The 27,932-nt window shown below is 40.4% G+C and overlaps 1 protein-coding gene across 3 annotated transcripts; it reads left to right on the top strand.

The window, feature by feature from the left end:
• Nucleotides 1-773: 773 nt before the first annotated feature.
• On the top strand, nt 774-27,388 carry setd2 (SET domain containing 2, histone lysine methyltransferase). 3 transcript variants are annotated; one of them, XM_038269551.1, is made up of 23 exons: nt 774-954; nt 4,082-4,203; nt 6,415-6,436; nt 6,541-10,418; nt 10,508-10,639; nt 13,300-13,428; nt 13,578-13,701; nt 13,784-13,861; nt 13,958-14,055; nt 14,178-14,310; nt 14,449-14,583; nt 14,684-14,812; nt 16,261-16,828; nt 16,925-17,547; nt 17,633-17,681; nt 17,764-18,022; nt 18,224-18,941; nt 19,226-19,351; nt 22,588-22,724; nt 22,807-22,918; nt 25,077-25,151; nt 25,249-25,350; nt 26,082-27,388. In XM_038269551.1, the coding sequence occupies exons 2-23, from the start codon at nt 4,175-4,177 to the stop codon at nt 26,241-26,243; spliced, it is 7,818 nt and encodes a 2,605-aa protein (XP_038125479.1). In that variant the 5' UTR covers nt 774-954; nt 4,082-4,174; the 3' UTR covers nt 26,244-27,388. The 3 variants fall into 3 exon arrangements, with proteins under 3 accessions (XP_038125479.1, XP_038125480.1, XP_038125478.1); XM_038269552.1 differs by adding an exon at nt 5,108-5,196 and having other exon boundaries at nt 16,261-17,547; XM_038269550.1 differs by having other exon boundaries at nt 16,261-17,547.
• The last annotated feature ends 544 nt before the right edge of the window (nt 27,389-27,932 follow it).

Below are 27,932 nucleotides of genomic sequence, written 5' to 3'. Positions count from 1 at the left end.
ACTTTTTTAATTTTGTATTCTGTGGATAAATAAATACTGCTTTCCTTAAACTGTGAATATCCTTTATATTTCCTTAATTTCCCAATATTCCTTTAAGACTCCATTCTTTGCTTGTCCTTCCAACCATCCTTCTCAATTTCTCCCTTTCATGTTCATAAGTTTTACAGTTTATCAGTACGCGTTCTACATTTTCTTTTTCTCCACATCCTTCACATTTATGCTTGTTGGTTTTCATTAATTATGCTAAACCACTCTCTAAGTCTGTTTTGTGAGTTATGACACAGATGGAATGTAGTATTGGATGACATAAGCCAGAAAGCACCTCTTTATTTGGTTCCTAAACCCCGCCCACACGGATGGCTCATGAGCGACGTGCGTTAGCTTGGAAATGGTGCTGACATTTTGGCATATCATATATATCTATGATCTTTTCCCATTTCCTGCTCAATCTTTGGCCGTAAAAACAAAAGGCTGCTACTGTTTTGTGTTCAAATGGCTGTTGAAAGAGAAGGCAGCAAAAGGTTATTCATATGTTTCATTCCAGGATTCGCGCCCCGGCTGGACTGTAATCATGTGACGTTAAAGGCATCAGCCTGTAGCCACATTTGTGAGAAATAATGTTGTTTATAAAAGTGACAGAAAACACACTTAAAATAATTCAAACGAAACAGTATGAATAAATATAGAACCACGTTAAATGTCTGTACCTATGACCTCCCCTCCCTCCCAATGACAGCTGTGCAGCATACCGAGCACATGCTAACTCGCTAGCTCCACCGTTCTCCCCGCTGAAGCTGGGGCGCAGCAGCAGCGTAGGAGCCACTCATCCGAGGATCATTTCCGACAGCTCCGTATGGATTTAACGCTTGCATGCGTTGCTTCTTAATGTTTCATAAGGAGATGATTGATAACTTTTAGGATGGGGGAACCTTGTAAACGTAATAACTTCATAAAGTGAGTATTGTGATCAAATTTTTAGCTATCTTTTTGCTTCACTTTGTGCGAACTGTGAGTACACAACAAAACAACAGTTAGCATGTGAGCTAAGCCGGGTTAACATATACCTTTAGGTTCAAGTGTCCATGTTCAACTTTAAATTGTGAAGATAATGAGCTCGGGTGTTTGGGGAAATTACACTTTCTGTCTCCTGAAGTAATAATTACATCTTAAAATACTGGCAAAATTAGCGTATAATAGCCACGTTAGCATACAAACTGCTAGTGCTAATTGCCAGAAGAAGCTAGCATCGCTCGCGCTAGCTTATGATTGATATACCGTCGATCTGCATTTCTGCTCAATGTTTATGTTTACCGCGCAGCTGAGCAGGTGAACCCCCAAAGTGTCCTGTATATAAATATTAACAGATTAAATCTAAGGGAAATATGTTGAGCTAACAAATCGCTCAAACTATGTTCCCGAGCCGATGCGATGCTAGCCGCTGCTATGCTAGCTTACTGAAGATGGCCAAGATTGTTTAGATTGATTGATATACTTATCCTACCTTCACAATTAAAGTTTTACTCCTATTATTTGTCTAAACTAAAACAATTTTATGTAATATATATTAAGGTTATTTACCCACTTTTTGACATGATTTATTTAGCACATCGGAAACTTCGCTCCTTTTAAAGGCCATGTTTTGGATGGACCCACTCCCCCCCCCAGTCCAGGCCATGCTGCCCTTAGATCTGAAATTTTCCTATCAAACAAGCTGGATATTAATGTAGAGATTCAGTTTTTCAGGTTTGTTTTTAGGATTAGTAAAGTGCTGTTCATCACTGAGTGTTTTCGTGTAAAAGTGTTTAAGGCTTCATGCAGCCATGTGTGTGCTTGGGTTTTAGATTAATCCCCCAAAACACTTCAAGAACAGATAAATAAAATCTGGCATGGAGACACGAGAATGTTCTTTTAAAGGCTGCATACTTTTTATACAGTTCAGTTTAGTTTCTTTATGTTGCACCAATGTACAACACATGCCATCGCAAAGAACTTTGAAGAGACAATTCAATTAGATTTTTCAAGTTTTTTTTCTAAGGAAAATCATCTGGTTGCACTCCTAGATGAGCTTGTGGCAACAGTACACATTTGCTTGCATTATGTTGTTGACTGTACAGCGATCCCTCTTACCGAGCAGGTACAGTGGAGAGGAAACAACTCCTTTTTAACAAGAAGAAACCTCCATCAGAACCAGGCTCAGTGAGAGTGGCCTTCTGCTGAGGCCGACTGGGGTTAAAGGGGATACAAGCAGAACATAGAAGCACTCACCCATAAACACTTTCCATGTTAGAAAAGGTAACATAAAACAGCAACACAAGTGGATCAATCTAATAACGAAACAGTTAATAAGACGAGTTCTAAGCTAGTTTTCATCCTGAAAGAGAGCACATACATTTAGTTAAAGCAGTGCCCAAAGCTATATCTGGAAAAGAAACTGGACTAAATGGTATAAAATAGGTTAAACTCTATCATTTATAATTGAAGGTGTTGATGGTAGTTGATGGTACTCTAACTATAAGCTTTATAAAAAATAAAAAAAAAACAAAGCTAAGCCTCACAGACTATAACTGGTAGTTGGTTCCACAGGAGAGGTGCCTGATAACTAAAAGATCTGCCTCCCATTCTACTTTTAGAAATTCTAGGAACCACTAGTAAACCTGCAGATTGAGAGCGAAGTGCTTTGTCAGTAACATTAGGTAAAATAAAATCGCTGATATAAGACAGCTTTTCTTATATAGGGCTTAATATTTTGGATCAGCTGAAACCTTTCCTGAGAAACTGTAGTTAAAACAGTCCAGTCTTGAAATAACAAATGAACAAACAAATGTACTAATCTCAATATTCCAGAGATGAAAGAAGGAAATTCTACAAATGTGTTTGATATGGGATCCAAATGACAAGTCCTGATCAAACATAACATGCCAATATAATACCATTCAATTTTCAATAGTTTAATAAATTGTAAAAGGGCTTGCATTTTTTTTTTACTTATAGTAACACATTTCTAACTATGTTAACACAAAAAAGCTCAATTAGTTTTTTTATTTTATGATTTATTTATTTCAAGTAAGTTTTAATATAGCAAGTTTATAAAGTAGTATTGAGCAACAACGATTATACATTAAGATAGCAAGATATGTTTATCATTTTTTCAGTCCTGCAACCAAATTGGGATGGAGAATTATTTGCAAGTTTGTTTTGTTTTTTTTTAGCTTGAAATAGGGTTCTTAATTTGTAAAGTTAATGAAGATGTTCTGGTACAGGGACATCCAGTCTCTTCCTCTTTATTTATTTTGTTTTGTTTCTGTTTTTTATTGCTTATTCAGGTTTTGAGCCACCAAAGTATATGTCAGGATAGGTGTATGTACAGGTATACACGTAGGTCTGAAAAAGTAAGTTGAAGAAACTTCTTTAAACCATCGCTTAAAAAAAACAGTCGCCAAATCTAAGCCCTTTCTGCATCGCATGACCACTTATCCCTACATGTCATGTAGAAACTTCAGAGACTCGACAGCCACAGCCTGATGTCCTTTACTTTATGAACATCATAATAATATGGCAATGCACCCAATGTAAGCTATATTTGACTAATGGAAAATCAATGGAGTCATTGGAGAGAAATATTAGTGAGAAGGGTGGTTTGAACTGTCCGCTAACTATTTTCCTGATCTTTACAAATGTCATGTTTTTTTTTAATCTTATAACAACACAAGTTAGAATGAAAATACAAAGACATTCCTTTAGTTTTGTTCAAAAAAGAAGAGAAGAGCGAATTAAAGTTGTAACCCAATAAAACATAACCTTTGTACTTTTACATATAAGTCAGCCATAATATCAACTTTGCCTAGATTTGTTGCCCAGCCTTAAATAAAAGTTATGGGACGAATACCCACAAATACATTTTTCAATTGTGTTGCTAAAAGTGCCCATTTAGAGGTGTATTTATCTAATTGCTGTGTTGGAGGTGTAATGTTTGTTTAGCATAAAACACATTTTGTTTCTCACTTTTTGTTGTAATTGTATAATTTTATCAGATATTCCAAAATGTCATTTTAGAATAAATTGGATTTTTTCTTCCTGTCAGGTGTGGCGTCACTTTAAAGGCCCCAGTTCTCTGATTTGGATTATTCCCATGCAGCAGCCTCTTCAGCTCTACTAACCACAGGCGTGTTTCTCCATGGACACTCTGTTGAAGTCAGAGCTCAGGTACAATGCAGCAGAAACTTGTTATATCAATATATAACTCTATGAAAGCCTGGTCATCTCCTTGCTGTCAGGTTTTCGCCTCTTTGTTTTGCTGTCCTCACTCCACTGCTCAAGTCTGATGTTTTGTATTGTTCTGTCTTGAGTGTTTTTTTTTTTTTTTTTTTTGTTGGGCTCCCAAATCAGCTGAGGGTTATCAAAGTCAGTGAGAAGAAAATACTGCAAGCTATAGAAATGTACAATGGAACTGCAGGTGGAACAAGAAATAAGTATGCAAGTCATGAATAAAACCTTCAGGCTATAGAGTTTGTTTCAGACAAAGAACATGCTGTTAAATTACCGTTCTGAAGTGTCAGCAGAGTTTTAGTGTTTGTTTATTCACTTGAAATTGACATAGTTGTGTTCTCTTTGCAGAGGGTTAGGTTTAAATAGCAGAAGATCCAATTTGATGTTAAGTTGACTTAACATGTTGACTACATGGCTTCAGCAGAAACATTCGATTTTTGAGGTCAGAGGGAAAAAAATGAAAACCAAGTACAATAAATAACCCACACATTGCTCATAGTTTGCAAGCCTAGCCGAAGAGAAGCACATACATTTTAACACAATGCAAATTGTTTATTCAAATTCGATGAATTGGAACAACAGTTGATGGCTTCAGCATTTCTCTCTTAGCTGTGGTATAATTTGATGAATGGCGTTTTGTTATTCGGGCAAAACTAGTACAAACACTAGATCTGTTTTTTTTTAGCATTTAAATAAAGACTCTTGAGGCTTGTTCGTCTGGCAAGGGATTGAGATGAAAATAAATGGCACTCAAACTGGGATCTACTTATTTGTTTTACTATTAGATCTTTTTTCTTTATGAATGAATTTTAAAGTGTATTATTATATACTGTCTGCTCAGATTAATCCAAATTCAGCGAAATTGAAGACAGTGCTTCACTGCAGCTGAACAATGGCCTAACTGAAAAAGCAGTCTTGGAGTTTGTGAAGGTAAAGAACTGAGATGTTCTGCATTGGATTTCTCAATAATCAGATCTAATCAATGTGAAATGAACATTCTGAAGACAAAAATTCACATGAAGAAAGCCTCTTAATCACTTGATTAAAGGGATTCAGTTCTGGTTAAAGCTTTCAGAGCTAATTTTTGTGTTTCTATACATTCTTAAAACTGTGATTTCAAGCTCTGGAAATGAAAAAAACAGATTTATTCTTGAGGGCTTAATTTTTTAAAATATCAATTTCATAAAGTTCCAGCTGGCCACCAGTCCGTCTGTTCACTAATCTAATTAAGCAATGTCCAAAGTTAGTCCTTAGGAGCTTGTATGCTGCATGTTTTAGATATGGTCGGTTGGATTAATTGGCTCATCAGCGTGTCATCAGGTTCTATAAAGACGTACTAACTGCAGAAACCACTGACCTAATTTAGTTGTCCATCCATCCACCTGATCATCCTTTACTCCCTCCCTTTATTTGTTTTGTTTTATTTACATTTTATATGTGTATACTTGGTATAAAAAAAGACTTAGACAGCTTTATTTGTCATTTTTTAAACACGAGTGAATACAAAATAAATTTTGTTTAAAACAGCTCTAGACAATTTCATTTTTTCAAAGTGCAGCCTTGAAAAACAGTAATAAATACAAAAAAAAATAAAAAATAGTAATATAAACATGACTGTATATTTACAGTTCTAACTTTTTTTAAATAAATAAAATAACCCTTTCTTTTCTATAAATAAAATAACCCATTTTGCACAACATTCAGCAGTTTAATGGTCTAAAAAAGCATAGCAGTCCTAAAATCAGTGTTTAACTTTTAACACACTGTTCTCCATTTTATTTTTCTCTTGCTGAGCTTCGTAGTCTAATGTTCGAGGAGGGAGGAGGAAATAATTGAATGACTTAAAAAGTCCAATCTAAAACCATTATGTAGGCTGGAAGCAGCTGGTTGGCTTTCAGTTTCCTCTTTCAAAAGCATATGTTAGACTATTATTATTTTTTTCAAGGTTATCTTGCCTATATTTAGGAAAGTGGTTTAATGTTAAAGTCATTTGCAGTTGATGTAGAAGACTTGTTCGGGTACATGTCAACATTCAGTGGATTAGCTTTCAAATTTGTGTGTGCACTGCAGGCGTTACCTTTTTTGTGAATATGGTCTCATATTTTTGCTTTTTCCTTTTCTTTTTCTTTATGTTCTTATTAAACACAGACAGGAAGGGAGTGCTGAGTCTGTAAGTTAACCCTTATTAGTTTTTATAGTTTTGACAATTACAGCACTTTGATTGTTCTGTTTATATTGTTTGTGACATAAGGTTGTGTGCTTTTTTCCCTGCAGGTGAAGGTGGAGGGTCTGTCCACGTCAGCTCTGATTAAAAGCTTGTCTCCCAGAGTCATGCTCTCCAACCATCTCTTGCCAAAAGGAACCAAGATGAGGGTCAACCTGGAAGATCAGGGTCGTCAGAAAGTGTCCTTCAGCTTTTCGCAGACAAAAAAGCCACTGCAAACTTCACTCTTCATATCTTCAAATCCTGAAACGGGCATCTCTGAGCCTCACAATGCCTCTTCACAGTCGATCCTGGACAAGGTCGGAAAGAATACAGCAAACAAAACGGAGCAAAAGCAGGCGGCTTCGGTCCCGTCATCTACACCAGAGACACATTCTCCAACACCTGTCTCTTCTTCAACTAGACTAAAAAAGAATGTGGCAAAGATGCCTTTCAAGAGGCAAATTCTCAGTGATTCTGTTACTGAAGAGAAACTGAAGCCTGTTACATCTGAGGAGATGCTCGCCTCTGAATCAGAGGTTTTACCAGACTCCAAGAGTGAAACTGACTTTCCCACTCCCCCTTCTGAGACCATCATTAATGAGAGCCCCTCTAAAGAGGCAGCCACTGAAGCCTCTGAGACAAAAGAAGATCCCAACACCAATAAACCCCTTTCTTCCTCCGGAAAAGAAGATGATAGTTCCAGCGCTGCTAATCGGGATCACAACTCTTACAAAAGGAAAACCAGGTCACAGTCAGACAGTGCTCCTCCCTGCTCTGAATCTGATGGAGACTTAACCCACACGTCTTCCACTCGCAAATCAGATGATTCGAAAAGCAAAGCAAACTCTGACAGTAGGAACAAAGAGGCCAAAAGATCTTCCTCTGGTTCACGTAGTGGGGAAAAGGAGAAAGCTTCCTCCAAGCGTACAGAGAATCATGAAAGGTCTTCAAGTTACTCCAAATCTGACCGCGATTCAAGAATAACTTCTCGCTCATCTAGATCTGACAAGGATCGCAGGAGGTCCAGGTCGAGATCACGCTCTAGATCGAGAGGTTCTCGAACAAGTTCGTCTCACTCCAAATCTGAGAGATCCAGGTGTGACAGAGTGTCTCGGTCTGACAGATCATACTATCATGAATCCGAGCGACGATCCCACAGGGGTTCTCCTCGCAGGGAGAAAAGACGCTCTCGCTCCCGGACCGAAAGAACCCGTTACAGTTCTGACTCTGAGGACGACCACAGGAAAACAAGGACGAGGACTAGTGGTTCCAGCAGGTCGTCCAACTACTCCAGCTCACATAAAGCATCACAATCATCTTCCTACTCAAGATCCGAGAAATTTTCAAAATCTCTGGAGTCACCGCACTCCTCAGAGGTTGATAGAAGAATGCAATCATCAAAGTCAGAAAAGACTTCAAAGCGTTCCTCAGACTCTGATTCTCAACATAGGTGCTCTCCTGATTTGGACTCCAGTTCCCGCAAATCTAGCAGTCATTACAAATCTGACACTGGTGCCAAATCCTCTTCTTCCAGTACACACAACAAGTCACAGTCGCACGACAAGCACAGGAAAAACAGCTCTGGTGATTCTGAGGGAGAACATAAGGCAAAATGCCAGCCTTCCGAAAGGAATACAAGCTCCTTGGAAAAAAGTAGAGACTCTCACGAGAAAACTAGTAGATCAGAATCAAAACGAGTAACCCCCTCTAGATCCTATATGAAATCCCCTAGACGTCACAGAAAGTCAGATGACTCGTTTCACAGTCCTACCAAAGCACCATTTTGTGCAACCACAGTAGAATCTAATCCTCTGACAGAAAAGGAAAAATCCAAATCGGAGCCAAGTGAGGGTTTACAGGGCGATCAGGGTGTTAAAGAGATGTTCTTATCCACTGAAAAAAGTTTGCAAGAGTCTTTAGGCGAGAATGAGCAAGAAGAGATACCAGTACTTGAATCTGAAACAGAAAATGCCTCAACCACTCCCTTGATTGAGAACTTAAAGCCTATAACCATCGCTCTGGAAAATGTGTGCAATGTGAAGGATGGCGAGCATGATTTGAGTTTAAATCCAGTTTTAAATTCAGTTAAAAGTGAAGGTAGTGTAAGCTGTGAACAAAATAACAAAGTCCAGAATGCCTCTCTTGATGCTAAAGAAATGAATGTCACACTTGAGATCCAGCAAGACACTAATACAGAGTTTGTTGAACCCAATGAAGTTTTGGCAGATGAAAAGCAATCTGACCCTCACAAATTGGATTTCTCCCATCTAGGAACCGAAAATCTGCCGGTGGAAGGACTGGAAAGTAAGGATGTCGCTAAAAAGAGTACATGCACTACCAGAAAGTCTCGTTGGGACATTGTTGGGCAGGACTTGTTTGAAAATGACAATTTAAACCAGGCTGCTTGTTCAGAAAATAATTATAGTCCCAAAAAAGTGACAAAAATTGAGATTGCTAAAGATTGTACCCAACAAGACATGGACAGTAAATTCAATATTCAATCCAGAGAGTCTAAACATTCCATCCCGGGGCCGGACGTCTCTTTAGTATGTGAGCCTTCACAAGCAAGAACCAGCATTGACGTCTTTGGCCTAAATCCTTGTATGCCTCAATCACCAAACCTAAATAAGCCCTCAAATCTTAATGATCATGTATCCCAGATCCACTCAGCCGCATTAAATCACATCCAGAGTAGTGATGCCTGCAAGAGTAAATCCCAGGAGAGTACTCCCAGAAGCAAATCAAGTATGATAACACCCATCAGTCAGGGAGCGTTAGCAATGCCAAGTGATGCCAGTGACAGCGATAACTCTGAGTATGACTCAGACTGTGACAAAGCTATGAAACAGTTTCACTCTGTGGTAGTAGTACCCAAGCATTCATCCCTTATTAAAGACATTGGAAATGCACAGACCTCTTCGTGTTGTCCTTTAGATGTTTCAGATCAGCCCCAAATCCAGATGGGAACAGCCAACCAAGTTAGCGCACAGCAAACACAGCCCACCACTACTAATTTAGTTGAGTCACCTCATATGGGTGTGCCTTGTCAGTCCCAGAGCAACATGATTGATAGCACCAGTCACTCAGAAGGTTCCAGTGCCATCAACAGTCAGCAATCAGCAGCTGGTCCTAACGGTGCCCATGGAGGTATGACAGATCCCACCCTTTTGTTCGGTGATTCTAGACAACAAGACCAAGGTCTGAACCAGGGAGAGCAGGTGCACCTGCAGTACCAACCGAATACATTTTCTGATAGTGTCAACAACATGATGAGTTTCAGTGCAGGGTGGGATTTTTCTAAGCCAGAGCAGCCTACCAGCACATGCCAGCAGCCTGATAGCAGCCATGGGCCCCTGTTAAACACTAAAGCAACAGCAGCCGCTTCTAAGGAGCAAGATGGGAGACTTACTGTTCCATCCGGTACACATCAGTCACCAAACACACAAACTATCAAAATACCCTACCTCCAAACACATGAACATTATCAGGAACCTTCGAGTGAAATACACCCAGACTCCCTCACTAATGACCATGAGGACTATAGGGCTGAAAACTCATTGAGTTGCAGTAAAGCACTAAACACTCCAGGGCCAGCTAGCTCAGTGCAAGGTCACGAAATTAGCAGCAACAGCAGGGGTTCTGCTGTACCTGACCCACCTAGAGAGGACAACACCAGACCCCACAGAGGCAGAGTACCGCCCAAGAAAAGGCGTCCGGAAATCGAGTCGGACTCGGACAACGAGGCTGAAGCTGGACCATCGAGGAAAAAGGAGCGCCAAAGAGACGCCCCCGTCTCTAAGGAAGCTCCCGCAAAGACGGAGGTGGATAGACCATCGCTCACTCTACGCAACTTTCAGGATGCCAGCAGATGGAAAGACTTGGCCAAAACGAAAAAGATGCCACCTTACTTTGACTTGATTGAGGAGAACATGTACTTAACTGAGAGGTAAGCTTGTAAGTCACAGTAACATTTGATCAGTACATTCTCAGATTATTTAAAGCTTATCTGATGAAAAATTTTAACATCTCTTGCAGAAAGAAAAGCAAGTCTCATCGAGATATAAAGAGGATGCAGTGCGAGTGCCCCGTACTGTCACGAGAGGACCGTGCAAAAGGAGTGATGGCCTGCGGGGAGGACTGTTTAAACCGCCTCCTGATGATTGAATGGTAGTTAATGATTTAATTTGTAGACCTTAGAAGAATTTTGCTTTAAAGGGGACATTTTTGTAAACTTTGAAATCCTTAGTAAGAAAAATATTTCTCATAAAACCAGTTCAAATCTCTCTAGGTTCCAGTGAGTCAAACAAACTGGTTACCGTATTTTCACGACCATAAGGCGCACCGTACTAAAAGGCGCACTCTCAGTTATGTGTCCCATTTCTGTATTTAACACACACATAAGGCGCATCGGACTATAGGGCGCGTTTTTTATATACAGGTACATGTCCTCTACTACCTTTAAATACCTCTACTGCGTATTTAAAAATACAGCGGGGGCAAAACTGAGTATGACTGTGCTTTATTCATGTATTTATTACAAAGTATTAATCAAACCTGGGAGCTGGCCGTGAGACAGACACATCGCAGATGACACAGCGCTGTGGTCACTCCTAAATTAAATTAAGATCCTGAAACCTGCCGACAGAATATGTTCGCTTTTATTGCCGGTATCCTGGTGCCTGCAGTTTAAATTATTTAGATGAAAAACACCTGCCAGCCACCGCGTGAACCCGGAGGCTGCCCAGCCTAGAGGCTGCTGATGAAAGGATTTCTACTGTCGGTGCATCGCTGGTATGTGGGGGTCTGAGCGCCTCCGACAGAAATAGATAATCTGGATGAACTGACTGCAATTATTAAGTTTTCAGGTGGACTTTCTCACTTAAAAACATATTAAAACTACTTTATTCCCACTGATCACAGCAAATATAGCTGCAAGATTTAGATTATTTAGATGAAAAAACACCTGCCAGCCGCCGCGGTGAAGAGGAGGAGACCCGCCCAGAGGCTGCTGTTGAATTAAGTTTTCAGGTAGAAAAATAGAGCGGGAGCAAAACTGAGTATGTTTGTGCTTTATTCATGTATTTATTACAAAGTATTAATCAAACCCATCAAAGTCATCATCCTCTGTTTCTGATTAAAACAGCTGCGCTAAATCAGACATGCCAATTTCCCCTTCTTCGCTGTCAGTCACTTTCCGTGCAGCGCGGCTCCTCAGAAATAATGCCGGCTTTTGTGAAAGCTTGAACAACAGAGCCAGCAGACACGTTAGTCCATCTACAATCCATCTGCAAACGGTGGCGTAACTTGCCCGGCGCTGCCTTCCACTTATCCTGAAACTGTGGTCTCCGTGTGTCATCCATCGCTCCCACGCCGCTCGCAGCCTTACTTTGAATGGCCGCTTCACACCGATGTCGAGCGGTTGAAGCTCCTTTGTCAGACCCCCCGGGATAACGGCGAGCACAGCGTTTATTTGATTCATCTTTTTTTCACATCGGCTGTGAGATGGGCACGCAGCGATGGTGATGCGTGGAAAAAACCACCTAGTCTCCTCACATAGCCTACACCTCCCTCAGCCACGCTTTCATCATCTCCTCATCCATCCAGCCTTTTTCATTTAATATCATATGTCATCAGAGCGCTGTGTCTGTCTCGCTGTCAGCCCCCAGATCAGCTTCTCTGATTGGTTGATGCGGCGCTTCCAGCAGCAAAACTTAAATTTTTCCATCTCGAGCAGCAGCAGCGCGTTGGCGGTGCGTCAGATGCTTAAACGCTCCCGACGTGCTGCACCAAAACGCGCTGCGGGACCTTTTGCTGCACCTATACGCGCGTCAACCATTGACTTTGCATGTAAACTCGCTGCTTCTGCTGCACCTGCTGGGTCCGGTTCACACCGATGTCGAGCGGTTGAACAGCGAGCACAGCGTTAATTTGTTTCCCCATGTTTTTCACATCAGCTGTGAGATGGGCACGCATGGAGTTACATATTAACAGCGATGGTGAGGGGTGGAAAAAAAAACACCTGGTCTCCTTACATTCAGCCACTCTTTCATCATCTCCTCAATGAGGTGGTCTCAAAAGTCGCAGTTACAACACACATAGGGCGCACCGCACATTTTGAGGGAAAAAAAGACGTTTAAGTGCGCCTTATAGTCGTGAAAATACGGTACGTTGTAAGAAATTATTCTCAGTTCTTTCTTAGGTCTTTCAGATAGAGATTGATCGATTCAGGGGTTTTTTTTTGTTTTGTTTTTTTTCAAGGCCAGAGCTGATCATTTTAACCAATTCTTGATATGTGCTACTGGAACATTTATCAACAATTCAAAGAAAAAATTAAAAAAGGATAACAAATGGAGGGAGCTGCACGGCATGCAGTTTATGTGCTCTCTCATCCACATATTTGTCAATTCAAGTAAAAAATATCGGCCGAACTTATCAGTTTATTTCTGCTTTGATAAATTCATCAAGAAATGTTTTTTTTCTAAGTTATAGTGTCGTCATTGTGCCTGCATATGTGCATATGCCGGATTCACACAGCAAGTTTTTCAAATCGCCTGTTGCTTTTCAAAACCTGAGATTCCACACATGACTATGAAAAGCTGTGGGTGTAACAGGTTTGATCAGCTACACGGCAACCACAACACACCGCACTCAAGCAGATTTTAGTCATAAGTAATTCTGGTGTCAGACGGGAAAATTCGTAAAAATTCCCACCAGATCAAATGTGATTTTAAAATAAATAAACATGGCAGAAGTCGAAAAAACTGTGGCGGTAGAAATAGGAACTTTTTCATGCTGTTGCATCAGTTTTTCCTTTAATTTCTTCCCAGCTCCTCACGGTGTTTGAATGGAGGCTATTGCTCGAACCGTCGCTTTCAGATGAAGCAGCATGCAGACTTTGAGGTCATTCTCACAGAAGACAAAGGTTGGGGACTGCGTGCTGCTAGAGACTTGGCTCCGTAAGATTGTATTTCTACTGTTTTGCATGTTTTATTTACTCATTTTTTAATTTATTTTTTTTTTAAATCACAGCATCTATTGTGATGCTTTATTAGTTAAGGTTGGCATTTGAGGTTGAAACTATCATCTGGTTTTCATTTAATCTCAGAAACACATTTGTTCTGGAATACTGTGGCGAAGTGTTGGACCACAAAGAGTTCAAAGCAAGGGTTAAAGAATATGCTCGCAACAAGAACATCCACTATTATTTCATGGCACTAAAGAATAATGAGGTGAGTTTGGATGGACCTGAAGGGGACCGGTACCTACAAGAACGAAATGATAATCTACTTGCTGCTGTGTTGGTCTCTGCAGATTATTGATGCAACATTGAAGGGTAATTGCTCACGTTTCATGAACCACAGCTGTGAGCCGAACTGTGAGACGCAAAAGGTGCAGAAACTGAAGGGAAAAAGTCTCTTGAGTCAGTTTTTTTTCTTCCGAAAGTTCTGTTATTTAAAATTATTTCTTTTGACAATTTTGCTCTAGTGGACTGTTAATGGCCAACTTCGAGTCGGGTTCTTCACCACCAAGGCTGTCACTGCAGGAACTGAACTAACCTTTGACTACCAGTTTCAGAGATACGGGTAAAAATTTCCCTTATGTTGCCCTTCTTATATGGCGTTCAAAATATTTGGCATATGTTAAAGTCATTATTCTCCACATTATAATTAAGAGGAATATGTCTTTGCTTTTATTTTCCCTGCAGAAAAGAAGCTCAGAAATGCTTCTGTGGGGCACCCAGCTGCAGAGGCTTCCTTGGTGGGGAGAACAGAGTTAGTGTTCGAGCCGCTGGGGGCAAGATGAAGAAAGACCGCAGCAGAAAGAACGCCCTGACCACGGTCAGTTTACCAACCTTATAACCATTCTTAAACCTCTCTGATTCAACCACGTTTTGCTGGTTTTTCCTGGGGAAATAGAATTTTTTCAGGAAAATTGTTTCAGTTATATTTTAAGTGGAAGCTTATGTTCTCTCACAGGTGGATGAGGAGCTGGAGGCGTTATTGGAGAACGGAGAAGGGCTGTATGATGAGAAACAGGTGGTGTCTCTGTGCAGACTGATGGTCCGAGTGGAAACCATGGAGCAGAAACTCCTCTGTCTCAAGCTCATACAAGTACAGCACACATCGCTGATGCTTTATTCTCATGTATCCCTGAAATCCCTCCAGCATGCCAAATATTTTTGGGGTGTTTTTTGTTTTTTTTGCTGCACAGGACACCCAGAATCCATCTTGTCTGAAGCAGTTCTTGGATCATCATGGATTGTCCTTGTTGTGGATCTTTATGGTGGAGCTCTCTGAGTCTAAAGGCAACAGTGCTAATAACACCAAACTGCAGCTAGAGGTGAGATTCAGGATTAACTTTGTGAAAGATTATAAACTTGCAAATTGTTATGTACAGAACATTACCTCAAATCCTAAATACTATGCTAAGTACCAAAATTCCAAACTCGATAACAGTACCCAAGAAAATTGGAACAAATGCCTAATAATTAAATTATGGATTTACATGAAAATCTAGCCATTTTCACTCTCAACATTGATACTGCTTACTTGCAGAATCATACATTTTAGTATTTAAATAAGGCCAAATATAACACAATTTGACAAGATTTAAAGTTTGTTAGAGGTTATATTCTATCAATGTGAAAATAATCACATCAAAAATTGAAAATGGCTAAAATATGCAAACAAAACTTGTATTTAGTATCGATACCATGACAAATTAGTATTCTATCTGGATACAGCGTTTGAGTATCAATACTATTGACAACCCTAGTCAGGAGGCTTTTCTTCAACATAGAGAGGGAAACCTTGAGCTGCAAGCTGGATTGTTGTGAGATCTGAGATTTCAGTCTCACATCCATCTTGAAAGACTCCTGCCAATACATCCATCTCGTAACAACAAGCAAGTCCAACTAATGGCATGCCAGCAGTGTTTTTTGGGGGCGGGACGTGTAGGAATGGAGACAGTCAGAAGGCCCTTGCTGGTGCGTTGCAAACATGGCTATGCTGCAGGACTCAACTGTCGATACCGCAATAGACTCGGTTTTAGCTGAAATTACATCAAATTCTCGTTTAAAAAAGGAGCAAAGAGAAGCACTTGGTGCATTTGTAGAAGGGGAAAGATGTCTGTGCTTTTCTGCTGACAGGATTTGGAAAAAGTTTGCCCAGCTAGCTGTGAAAACACTCAGGAAGCTGCGATTGGCGGAAAGCTTATTATGGAAGGCAGGTACTAGCTGGCTTGTCACCCACAGTCCGGAGTATCATACTAAACGTCCCTCCTTTTCACGGACAGACTGAATGACAGCCATCCCAGATTGATAAAGTAGAACTCAACTCTGTTCTACACATATCAATATGGATACTACCAGGTTAAATTAGAAGATCTTTCTAACTAGATATGGGAGAAAAACTTCAGCTACACTGAAATAGTGACACAAATATACAAAGCAAAGTGCCCCATTCAAAGTGAAGACCTGAATCCAATTTAAAATTGGAAGCATCTGAAGCAGGATTTAGAAATAATAATTGCTGCCCATCCAACCCTTGAGGAACTCAAGCCATTTTCAAGGAGAGGTTTCAGTGTGGAGGTGTTGTAAGCTGAAAGATTCAACTTCAACTGCAGCAGTATGTGATTCTTAACATACTGTTGCGAAGAATCACAAGATTGAATCTGTAAGAAAGAGGTGGAGGAGTTATAAATGCATTAAGATGGCTTCTTACATGCTGTTGAATGATTAACCTCATGCGGTATCTAAACAACCTGCCTTTGTTCTTCTCTGCTTGTAGATCATGAAGACCCTGGCTGTGCTCCCCATCTCCACCAAGAACATGCTTGAAGAGAGTAAAGTCCTGACCCTCATCCAGCGGTGGGCTCAGACCAAAACCCCGCCTCAGCAGACTGAGATGGACGGCTACTCCAGTGAGAACACCTCCCGGGCCCAAACCCCTCTGAACACCCCTGACGGTTCCTCTGCCAAAATGGTTCCCGAATTGGACGGTGACACTTCTAAACCCGCTGTTTACAGACGCCTTAAGATCATCAGTGAAAACAGTCTGGACAGCGCTCTCTCTGATGCTAGCAAAGCATCCGACGGGAAGGAGGAGGAAGAGGAAGAGGAGGAAGCCGAGACCCTGAACACAGATCCTCCAGATGGAGCATGTTTGAAGGAAGAACAGTCGAGTGAAGCTCCAGCTCCAATAAAAGAATCTGTGGAGGAGTCTGGGAAAGATGCGCCAAACCAGGAAGAGTCGGAAACAAGTTCAAGCATTCTACAGGGACCTAAAGACGTGGAGATGAAAGATGAAACTGAGACTGAGACTGAGCTGAAAATCAAGGAGACAAAGTGTCCATCTGATGAAACTGAGACTGAGCTGAAAATCAAGGAGACAAAGTGTCCATCAAATGAAACTGAGACTCAGCTGAAAATCAAGGAGACAAAGTGTCCATCAGATGAAACTGAGACTCAGCTGAAAATCAAGGAGACAAAGTGTCCATCAGATGAAACTGAGACTCAGCTGAAAATCAAGGAGACAAAGTGTCCATCAGATGAAACTGAGACTCAGCTGAAAATCAAGGAGACAAAGTGTCCATCAGATGAAACAGAAACCTCAAAGGTTCTCTGTGAAACGCAGTCGGGAGAAGAAAAGCCAGAAATTCAAAAAGAGCCAGAAAAGGCTGAATTAGAAGGAGAGCTATCCTCCATTAAATTGGAAGAGGCAGAAGGTCAGTCCAGCCAAACTGTTTCTGTAGATGTTCCAACTGAGGAGCCATCCGAGAGGAAGGAGATGCACAAAGAAGCAAAGGAGGCTGAGAAAATGCCGAGTGTCAGTTCAGAGTCTCAGCCAGGGGACTCTGCCACTAAGGCTCCACCAAACTCTGAGGCACCAGAGGCACCTTTGCCCACGGAGGCAACGCCAATGCAGGTAGAGCCGTCCGCAATAGGAACGCCCTCTCAGGATGAAGAAGAAGGTGTGTCCGATGTGGAGAGCGAGAGGAGTCAGGAGCCCCAACTCAGTGTTCTGGACATAAGTGGCATGGCTGCCAGGCTTCTGGAAAGTTGGAAGGATCTGAAGGTTAGAAAAGATCAAAGCACTTCTAAAGTCAAACCGGCCTTCTCTTCTCTGTCCTGAAATATTAAGGTTCAACTTGTCTTTTTAGGAGGTGTACAGGATACCAAAGAAGAGTCAGGTGGAGAAGGAAGCCAGAGGTAAGAGCTGAAACAACCCATCTTAAATTGTTTTTATTTTTGGAACAGGATCTCATTTGATAGATTTCAAATTTCCTGGCAGATCGGAGCCGTGATCGCGACTTGGCTTTGGCGCCACGCACCACCTCTCGCAGCCGGGAACGTGAGAGAGAGCGGGAGAAGGAAAGGGAGCGAGACAGAGAGCGAGATTACGATAGAGACAGGGAACGAGAGCGTAGCCGAGACCGGGATCGGGATCGACCATCAGACAAAACCCCCCGCAGCTCTGAGCGGCGCAGGAGACGCTCGCTGTCTCCACCTCCTTTACCGTACGAGAGGAGCAGCAGGCGAAATGAGGAGCGGTGGGCATCTGAATCTATACATCAGTGACAAATTTGCTAAATTAACTGAATGAAAAAGAGTAGTTCATGTGTAGGTTTATTAAACATGGTGATGAACATGGCTTGCAGCTAATCATAGCTGCTGTATATCATTTGTTTTTAGACCTTTGTATAATTTTAGAAAAAGCATTCAGCTATAATTTAATTCTTTCCATTTTTAAGGTTTGATTCTTCCAGCAGCAAGACCCAGAGAGGAGCTGGGGTGAAGGAACGCAACAAACTGTCTACGGAGGAGCGCAGAAAGCTGTTTGAACAGGAAGTTGCTCAGCAGGAAGCTCAGAAACAACAGCAGCTTCAGCAGCAGCAGCTCCAGACTTTGGCCTACGATCCGCTGGCCTATGCCTCTAGCCCCGGTTTCATCACCTATCCCCCTGGATACCCTATACAGACTTTTGTGGACCCAACCAATCCCAATGCCGGAAAGGTCCTTCTTCCCACCCCTCCTGTTGATCCTGGCCTCAGCTATGAACAGACACCTCCTCAAGGCCTGGCCCCAAACCTCAGCCTTCCCTCTCCATCCTCCACCTCCCAGGCCCCTCCAGTCTCTGACGTCTCCCAGCACATCACCACCACCAACCTCACCACTGTTAACCCCCAGCAGTACACGCAGCCAACTGTAGCAACCCAGGAGGCAGGAGTAGCTGTGCTCTCTGTCCCAGCCCAGACGGCCCCTCAGGTACAAGGCCAGCAGAGCTACGCCACTCTCTGGGATCCCACCACCCAGCAAGCAGTCACGGTACAGACCCAGCCGGCGCAGCAGTATGCTACAGCGCCGGGACCGGCTCAGACTCAGACAGCCATCTATTACCAGGGCCAGCCTTGCCAGACCATCTACAGCATCCCTACTGCCTACCCTCAGACCAACCCTCCTGTCATTCAGGTATTAATCCAAATGAGAATGTCACTGTCTTAAATAATTTATAAAATTCTTTCTTTTCCCAAACCATATAAATATAGATTAATATATTGTGCAAAGTTTTTTTCGCTTTAATGGAACTTAAAAATACTATTGTCTTTAATCCGTCTATTGGTCAGGATGATGACGTATTGCTGCATCTTTCTAAATTCATTTTTTAGCTTTAGCTGAACGCACCAGCTCAGTCCAACACAAACAGTAACACATGATCAGCTAAAGTCTGAGTGTTGGATTTGTTCTGTTTCCAGGCTTACACTGAGCCCACAGCCAGCTACCTGCACAGCCAGCCGGTGTATCCTGGTCACCAGCAGGGTGTGGTGGTGCAGCAGGGAGGAACAGTCACCACCATCGTAACATCCCAAACTGTCCAACAGGTAAGACACTTGGCCTTAGAGGAGCTTTTTGAATTAATGGGTTCAATTGCTTACTGTTATGCCTTGAATAGGAAGTAGGCCTCTGGATCACATGGCGAAAGATTATCTCAAATTATATTTCTTAACTTTATACGATTCAATCCTCAGAAGAACAGCCTGTCTAAACTTCTGTAAATTATCTTTGTAAGTCAATGAGAAACAGTTTTTCATTTAAAGCAACAAGCTCAAGACGATACATTTTTCCTCATTTCTCAGTCTAAGGTTCTTGTATCTTTCAGTTTCTCTGTCTTTTATTTTTTTATAAGCATATGTCTGATCTAAATCTAAAACATCCAACTTGGATGAACCATTGTTGGCTTTGTAGGCAATGTTTTACAAGGAGGTTTTCATTTTATTGTGGTGTTGAGATCCACAGCTCCCCCTCTGCTTTAGTCTTATTTTTTGTTGCTTTTCTTCTGTATAAAAACTTGCTTTTATTTCAATTTCACGTCTTCTCACTATAAATCAAAACAGATCCCGGCCCTATCTGTTTTTTTCCTTTTTTACACAGTAAATGTTGGCGACAAGTAATGTTCCATAGCTAGGGCCTAGCCATAACGACAATCAATTCATAATTCCCATTATATCACAGGACAGATTCCTAATGTTGCTTTTGTTGAGACTTCGTACCTCTTTTTTTTCTTCTCTAACCAGATGATACAACCAACATGCTTTTTAGATGTTTACCTGAATAATGTTCCACAAGCAACTCATAGTTCTCCCATTCATCAGATGCTTAAATCAGGGATCTTTGTTCATTTTATGAACATGCATTTTGTAACTAAATCTGACTGTTGGAGCTCAGCCCACTGCTGTGCACTGCTTTCAATTTATTGTGCCATCTGTACTAAATAATGACTAAATAAACAAAAAATATTTCCCAGACATTATTAAATCAGGCTTTTTTTCTTTTCTTTTTTACGGCACTAGTGGCTCATTTTTATGGACAGTAGGCTGAGAAGAAAGGGTATATGAGAGGGGGGAGAGACATGTTGGAAAGGACCACAGGCCGGGTTGCCCGCGTCAAGGACTGAGGCCTCCGTACATGGGTCGTGTGCGCTAACCACTGCGCCATCAAAGCATGCCTAAAATCAGGCATATTTTTGCTGAATAATAAATATTTGTTGAAACTGTAAAACATTTATTATCTGAACAATACAGAGATGTTAATCTTTCTCTCAAAGACACCTTATGTCAATCTGACACACTGCTGTTCCTTCCAAGCACAGCAGAGATATTGATGCTGCATCGTCATGCAGCACAGCTAAGTGGGCACTATTTAGGTGATTCTCAATCGATTTAAATTCCTGTTCTAACATGCCCGTCACTATCCGATCTGTAGCGGTAGCGCGATCTGTACCATCAGCTCGTTTGCTCATGGACAAGCAGACATACATCCAGGCCTCCCTCGTTTTTACTTAAAAGACCAAAATTAAAATGTTCTCTCCCTAAAAATACTAAGCGCATTAAACTGGAAAGTATAAAAGGATAATAATTTATTTTCTGAGAATAAATTAGTTTAAATCCATTCTGTTTGTATCACTTAGCTTTAGGTTTATACATACATGTCCTCCTTTTGAGTTTTATGTTTTCCTTTTGTTCTACTTTTATATAATATAGTGCATATTCTAAAGAAAAGATGCTGATAAGCAAGGTTCCGTCATATTTCTATCTGAGCATGTCTGAATGTAAAACGCATCCCATTGTCTCAGAAAAGTCATCAAATATTTTTTATAAGATGTAGCTTAGCATTCTTTGTTGATTTAGGGGTAGAGATTAGTACTTTCGGTACCATAATGGCATTATTTATTTCGACCTGGATGGATATCTGGTTGCAGATGCACAAATGGGATGATATAACGGATCGTGCTTGCAGTATGTATGTAAGTAACAAGTCTCAGCTTATGAATATACGTCGGCACCCTCTAGTGCACATAGGTAACATTACAACCCTGAAAGAACAAAATTTAAATTTGGTGCGGTTTTCTTTACAGCTCTAAAATGAACCAGTTTGTTGTGTATAGATGAGTGTAAATCTCAAGGTCATTTTGGATTTATTGCACCTGCTTCCAGGCTGCATAAATGTATGCAGCCTGGAAGGTATTATTCATTATCAGAAACCGATAGAGAAACATGTTTAAGCTTGGAACTAATAAAGGTCATAATGAAACGAGAAGCAAGATCTACTTTCTCATTCAAGAACTAATCTGAATTTTCATCCTCTTGGATTCTCAGCTAAAAAGATGTTTGCAAGTGTCTGTATATTCATTGTTTAAGTAAACTTTCAGGATCATTTACCAAACCAATCAGTCCTACAGGGAATGTTGATCTTCAACTTCTTTCAGCCGGGTTTGCTCTTACAAAATGCTTAAATATGACGTAAATATGACTGAGAGGAAAGGCATGTTAAATACAAAGCTCCTCTTGTGCGCCAAGCCTCTCAGGATAATTTAATTTAAGTCTAACGTTAGAACACATTATTTCCTTAAATGTGATTGATTGTTATTTCATTTGAAAATTTACATGCAATAAGTAAGTTCAATTATTAGTATGACCATATGGGGGCAGTATATGACTAAACATTTGTTTTCAAATGCATAATGCATTTTTTTTATATAATCTTTTAAAATACTTAATGTTTTGTTGCATATATCCGTGCTTCTTTTGCATGAAATCATTGTGGTTTTTCGTCCTGTTTGACATTAGTTGTAAACATGGGGGGTAAATAGATCTGCAGGGACATTACATTTATGGCTTCTATAGTAGAAACGCTGTTATGAGGTGAGATTTGTGACAGAGGACTGACCTGGCCAATTACCTGTTGAAATTTAAATGTTGTCTACTTTTCTTGAGAAAGACACAGAGCTCTGTGAGCAGCAAATAATGAAAACATTTGCTTTTTAAAAGGACAAGAACACTAGGTAGTAATGGGAGGCTTAAAGGCCCACAACAATATAAATACGGTTTTAAATCCAGTCAGTCAGTCATATGGTTTCATAAGTAAATAGTTTGGTCAGGGAGGGATTAACATGTTGGTTAGCCCTTTTTTAGAGAAATCCCTCTAATCTGCTGGTTTTATATGTTTTAGCTATAAAGAAATAAAATATTCTGCTGCTTTCTTTATCGTTTTAACTAAATAGGAGTAGTTTGATATAATTTCTCCTGATCTGTATTTATTCTGTGGTGTTTATAACCAGGAGATGATTGTACCCAACAATGTGATGGACCTGCCTCCTCCCTCTCCCCCGAAACCCAAAACCATCGTCCTACCTCCCAACTGGAAAGTAGCCCGGGACCCTGAAGGCAAGATCTACTACTACCACATCGTCACTAGGTGGGTGTAGCGGTTTATGTGTGTGTGTTGCTTTTTTTTTTTTTCCCCAAATTGCGATCCTGATGTTTGCATTTGTTTTCAGGCAAACACAGTGGGATCCTCCCACGTGGGAGGGCAATGCTGACAACACCAGTGTGGACCATGAGTCTGAGATGGACCTCGGAACACCGACTTATGATGAAAATCCTTCCAGGGTAATTGTGCTGCACTGATTAGTCTTCATTGTCATCTGTTATAACATGTTAATATAACCGCTATTGGTTACAAAGTAAAATAGAAAATCCATATGATTTCCTCCTTTTTATTAAAATGCTGCCTCACTTTAGAGTTTGGTTCAGAAAAACATTCTGCTCCAAAGCGGCAGTGTGATTATATTGGTTTTTTTGTTTTATGGGGTAATTGAAGATGCAGCACCAGTAATAACCTTCAGCTGTTTCTACAGGAAGTGAAAAAAATCCTGTTGCCTCAGATCGCTCCCAGTTGGCTTCTATAAACTTGCTGATGAGCTCCGCCCCGCCACACAAACACACACACACAATTGCTTCATCAGATCCTACATGGAGACAGAAATTCTTAGTGTGTCCATTCACTCCACCGTCTTCATGTCCCTTAGCCAGAGGGATTTTTGTGGTTTGGGGGGGGGGGGGTGAACTTATCCTCACTTCCGTTGCACCGTTTGTTTTCCCTCTTTGTTTTCTTCCCGTCTCCGGCTATAAAGGAAGCCATCTGGAGAGTTGTGTGCTCATTTCTTTGCAGCCTCTTGTTTTATAGTGTTGGTGAAGCATGCTGCCCTGCCTGTCTTTTTGCTTACTTTAAAAACGGCCTATAAGACTTGGAGGGAAACATTAGAGCTGGACGTGATGAGATGTTTTCCCTCCCAAACAAACATATGAGGACATTAACATCCTCACATCATGCAGTCGAGCAGATTGATGGGTACTCTCAGAGCTTAAAAGATTCAATGTCAAATCTCCCATGTGGGTGAAAAATTAGTTCAGATGTACTTCAGATCTGGACAGTAAAAACAACTTTAAAAGATGTTTTTCTGACTTTATTCTTTCTCCATTTTCTAAACTCTCAATTCATCAGTTCAGCAGTCTATGCATCATTCATCCATTTTTTCTTTTCATCCAGTCGTCATACCCTGTAACCTGGTTTTCTATCCACCCTTTAAATCTGTCCATCCGTAATATAACATAAATGTTAATGTTCAACAAGGTTTCCAATATAGACAAATACTGTATTTTCTGGACTATAAGCTGCTACTTTTTCCCACGCTTTGAACCATGCAGCTTTTCTGTGGATTTTTCCTAACTGCCAGTGGGGTAATTCAAAGTTGAAAATGAAAGAATAAGGGGCTAATTTTCATTTAGCACAGGAACATGCTAGCAGCAGGCATGACGGAGAACAAATGTCCCGAATTCACACATTTTTTGTTATTTATTTGCTGCATTAAAGCTGCCTAACCAATGAAGAGGCAGGGCTCAACCTCTACAGATCTAAAATAAAGAGCCGACGAAGTTCCAACTTTCAATAGAAGCTCTTACTGCTGCGAGCCAACAAGCTAATATGTAGAGCTCCCCCTACAGGTTTGGTTCCAGTTTTTTTCAAAAGATTTTGTGGGCGCGACTTACAGTTAGGTGCGCTACATAGCCTGGAAAATATGATACATTCATAAGAGCTTAATGTCAGCAGGCTAAACATGCAGAGAAAAAAAATGTTTTTTGCTGCACATTGCTTGATCTCTTTGTTTTATTTAGTTTGTTTGATTCCTTATAGATGGTTTTCAGCCTACAGAAGAACCCTGTTATGTTTTACTTTGCTTAGATTTTCAAACTGGCCAAAGAAAATGGCAGCTTTACCTACTTAAACATCACTTGCCGTCTTCGTTGTTCTTTTGGCAAAACTTTGAAACCAAGCTGTTTGTACTTTGCTCGTTATTTTTCTTCTATCAATTTCCTGTTTCCGCTCCTGATCTGATGTCTAAATATTTCACTTTTCTATCTGTAGTATATAAACCTGGAACTCTTAAAATTACGTTTAAAATCTGATATCGCTTAGACATAAAACAGTGTGTTTACATCCTTTGTAGCTGCTTTTTCTACTCTGATTAGTACAGGCTCACTGCATTAAACCTTCCTTTGTTATTGAAGGCTATAGGCCCAGATGGAGCATCCTGAAAGGATACCTCCTGATTAAAACTAGCTGCTGGAGGGTGCTGTTTGATGGCATTATGCACATCTGTTTGATTTGGTTTAGGGAAAATAGGAAACGCCTTCTGGATGATGTAGTGAAATGTTAATAACTGCTGTTTTGTTATTTTAAAAATATCCTTTATTCTTATTGTCACAGTTTTCCACAAAAACGGCCGAAGCAGACACTTCCAGTGAATTAGCTAAGAAAAGTAAAGAGACATTTCGCAAAGAGGTGAGTGCTGGCTGCCATATCCCTGCAGACAAGTCCATCTTTACCCACAGCGGTTCATTTCGTTCTCTTTGTTCTATTCCGTTTTTGTGCCGACTAGATGTCCCAGTTTATTGTGCAATGCCTAAATCCTTACCGGAAACCAGACTGTAAATCTGGACGCATCAGCAACACCGAGGATTTCAAACACCTGGCTAGAAAGGTGAGTAAAACCCAACTAAGGTTATTATCATAACAAAAAATTACAGAAATAACAAAAACTAGAATAATAAAAAAAAAAAAAACCTTTTCGTTGACTAAATTAAAAATAAAAATTAGGCCTTGGAAAAAAATAAAATAAAATGAAGACTAACTGAAACTCTACTAAGAATTTACAGAACCAATTGAATTTTAAAACACAACATGCTCAGTTTTTCTGTGCCTCTATCATATATCAATATGAGATATAGTCAAAAAGCTTGAGAACTCTTTAATCCTTGAGAAATAATAATTTGAATTTAGTGTAATTAGTTGATTCTCTGCCTATTATTAGCTACTGTTATATAATAGAATATAATAGCTGAGCTCCATCCAGGTCAGATCCTTGTTCATCTTAATTTTCTTGAGAAGAATAACAACATGTTGCCATCTTTTAGCTCTTATCACTCTATGCTTTTCAAGTGGTTGCATAGCTCACTGTGGTTTGCATGGATCCACTTCTCACATACCAGCACTCAGAGGAAATGGTTACAATCCATGAAACAGTTTGGCTTCATTCGTCTAAAGAGAGAATTTAATCTTTGTTAAATTATAAGAAGCTAAGCATCTAGAAGAGGATTAACGATCCAACCACTTTCCCAGGATTCATTGTAATTATGTATCATAATTGGTTAATTTACATTCTGCTGGTTTCTGAAACGTTCATAACTGTTCTGTCTCTGCTTCGGGTCGCAGCTAACTCACGGAGTCATGAATAAGGAGTTGAAAGCTTGCAAGAACCCGGAGGACCTCGAGTGCAATGAGAATGTGAAGCACAAGACTAAGGAATACATCAAAAAGTACATGCAGAGGTTCGGCTCTGTGTACAGGCCCAAGGAGGATACTGACGTGTACTGACCAGAACCAGGCACAGATGTCCCTGCTGCCTCCGCGCTCACACTGGAGAGGCCTTCCCGTTCACTCCTCCCTGTATGTTCTGGCCAGTCTGGACAGTGAAGTAGTTTCTTTTCATTTGGTATTTATGTCGAAGCATTTGCACTGCTGCCCACGAATCTCTCCAGGCTTTGTGAAACGCACAGAAAGCCCCAAGATTACAGACTTTCAGGTGGCTCGCCTGAGCGTGACGACACAGAGGGGTGCTACAGAGACAAACGTGTCCAATGACTGTCTCATTTTAAGCTTTTTGATGTTTTTTTTTTTTTTTTTTTAGTTCTTAAATGTTCCTGAGATAATCACCTCTTTTTTTTACTTTTTAAATACTTTCAGGCCCTTAACAAGGATTATTTAATAAGGAAGTGGACCCTTGTACTGTTCAAAAATGAATCAGTGACAGATCAGTCCAGATGTTCTCTTCCCAGCCCACTTCCACTGGTGCTGCTTTTAACTGGGCTGCTAAGGGTCCAAGCTCTCGCTGTCCAAACCCTGCTTACTTTCCCGTAAAAGCCTGCAGCCTCCTTAGTTTTCAGAATGCATGAATAGGCCGAGGTCTAAGCGATGTACCCACACTGGAGTTAAGTTTTATTTGCAGTTCCCTGACAGATCAGCTGAGGACGAGCCGATTGGACATGAGGTGAAAGGTCTGTATTTACCTGATGATTTTATCAAGTTAGAAGCTTAAGCAGGGATGAAAGTTGTTTGTTTTGCTATTTAAACCAAGGCGATGTTTTTAAATCTCCATCTTTCTCCAACCTGCTTTGCTTCATATTCTTACAGGAATACTAAAGAGTGTAGCATTGCAGTTTTAAAAGTTGCTAAAATGTGTTTTGCTTTGGGTATTTTTACTAGTTAGTTCTCATACAAGACCCTTTGCTTGGTCGACTTTGCTCCATGATCTCCATTAATTTAGCATATTTTTACTGTTGACAGTAAAGGTTTGTTCTTTAGCATTAGCTCACTGCTTTTTCAGCCCATTAACTTGCATTAAACAAAGTTCCAACATATGTAAATTGCTTTATATGTGAATATATTGAATAATAGTTTTGGGAATGTTTAATGAGCAAACACTTTGTAAAAGGACTATCATTTCTTGAATAAAGTGTAAATATTGTGTTGAAAAATAAAAAGTACCAAAGCTGTATGTAGGAGAGAAGGGCCCAGAAAGCCCCTCCATCCTCACCAGCTCAGTCCTCCTGATGCAGTTCCCACTTCAGCCTGTCTAACTCAGTTTTCTTTGTTTTTCACTGACCAGGGAGGTAAATGTGTTTTTTTTTTTTCTGTAATTGTTGATGGTGTGTTTTTTTTTTTTTTTTTTCTATGTACAAAGTAAGTTCCACCCTACTCTACTGTAAGTATTGTGTAAGCACATTGTCATAACGAGTGTACAAACATTTTAAAAGATAATAAACTTCTTTTTTTAAAACAAGGTCTATTTTTGAGTTTTAAATCTTTAAGTACCTTGTAGTGGATAATGTTATTACAAATAAAAATCTAACTGTTGTGTGGAGGCTTTTAAGGTAGCTGTAATTAAACCTTAAGAAACTGTCTCTTGACCTAAATGACTTGGCCAGTTATAGACCTACCGGTATATGCAATCTTCCTTTCTTATCTAAAATTCTTGGGAAAGTAGTTGCCAAACAAGTGTGTGAT

Source organism: Cyprinodon tularosa, unplaced genomic scaffold, assembly GCF_016077235.1.
Source record: "Cyprinodon tularosa strain WSP-4 unplaced genomic scaffold, ASM1607723v1 ctg73, whole genome shotgun sequence".
Lineage (NCBI taxonomy): Eukaryota > Metazoa > Chordata > Actinopteri > Cyprinodontiformes > Cyprinodontidae > Cyprinodon > Cyprinodon tularosa.
This window is presented reverse-complemented; position numbering and strand designations above follow the sequence as displayed.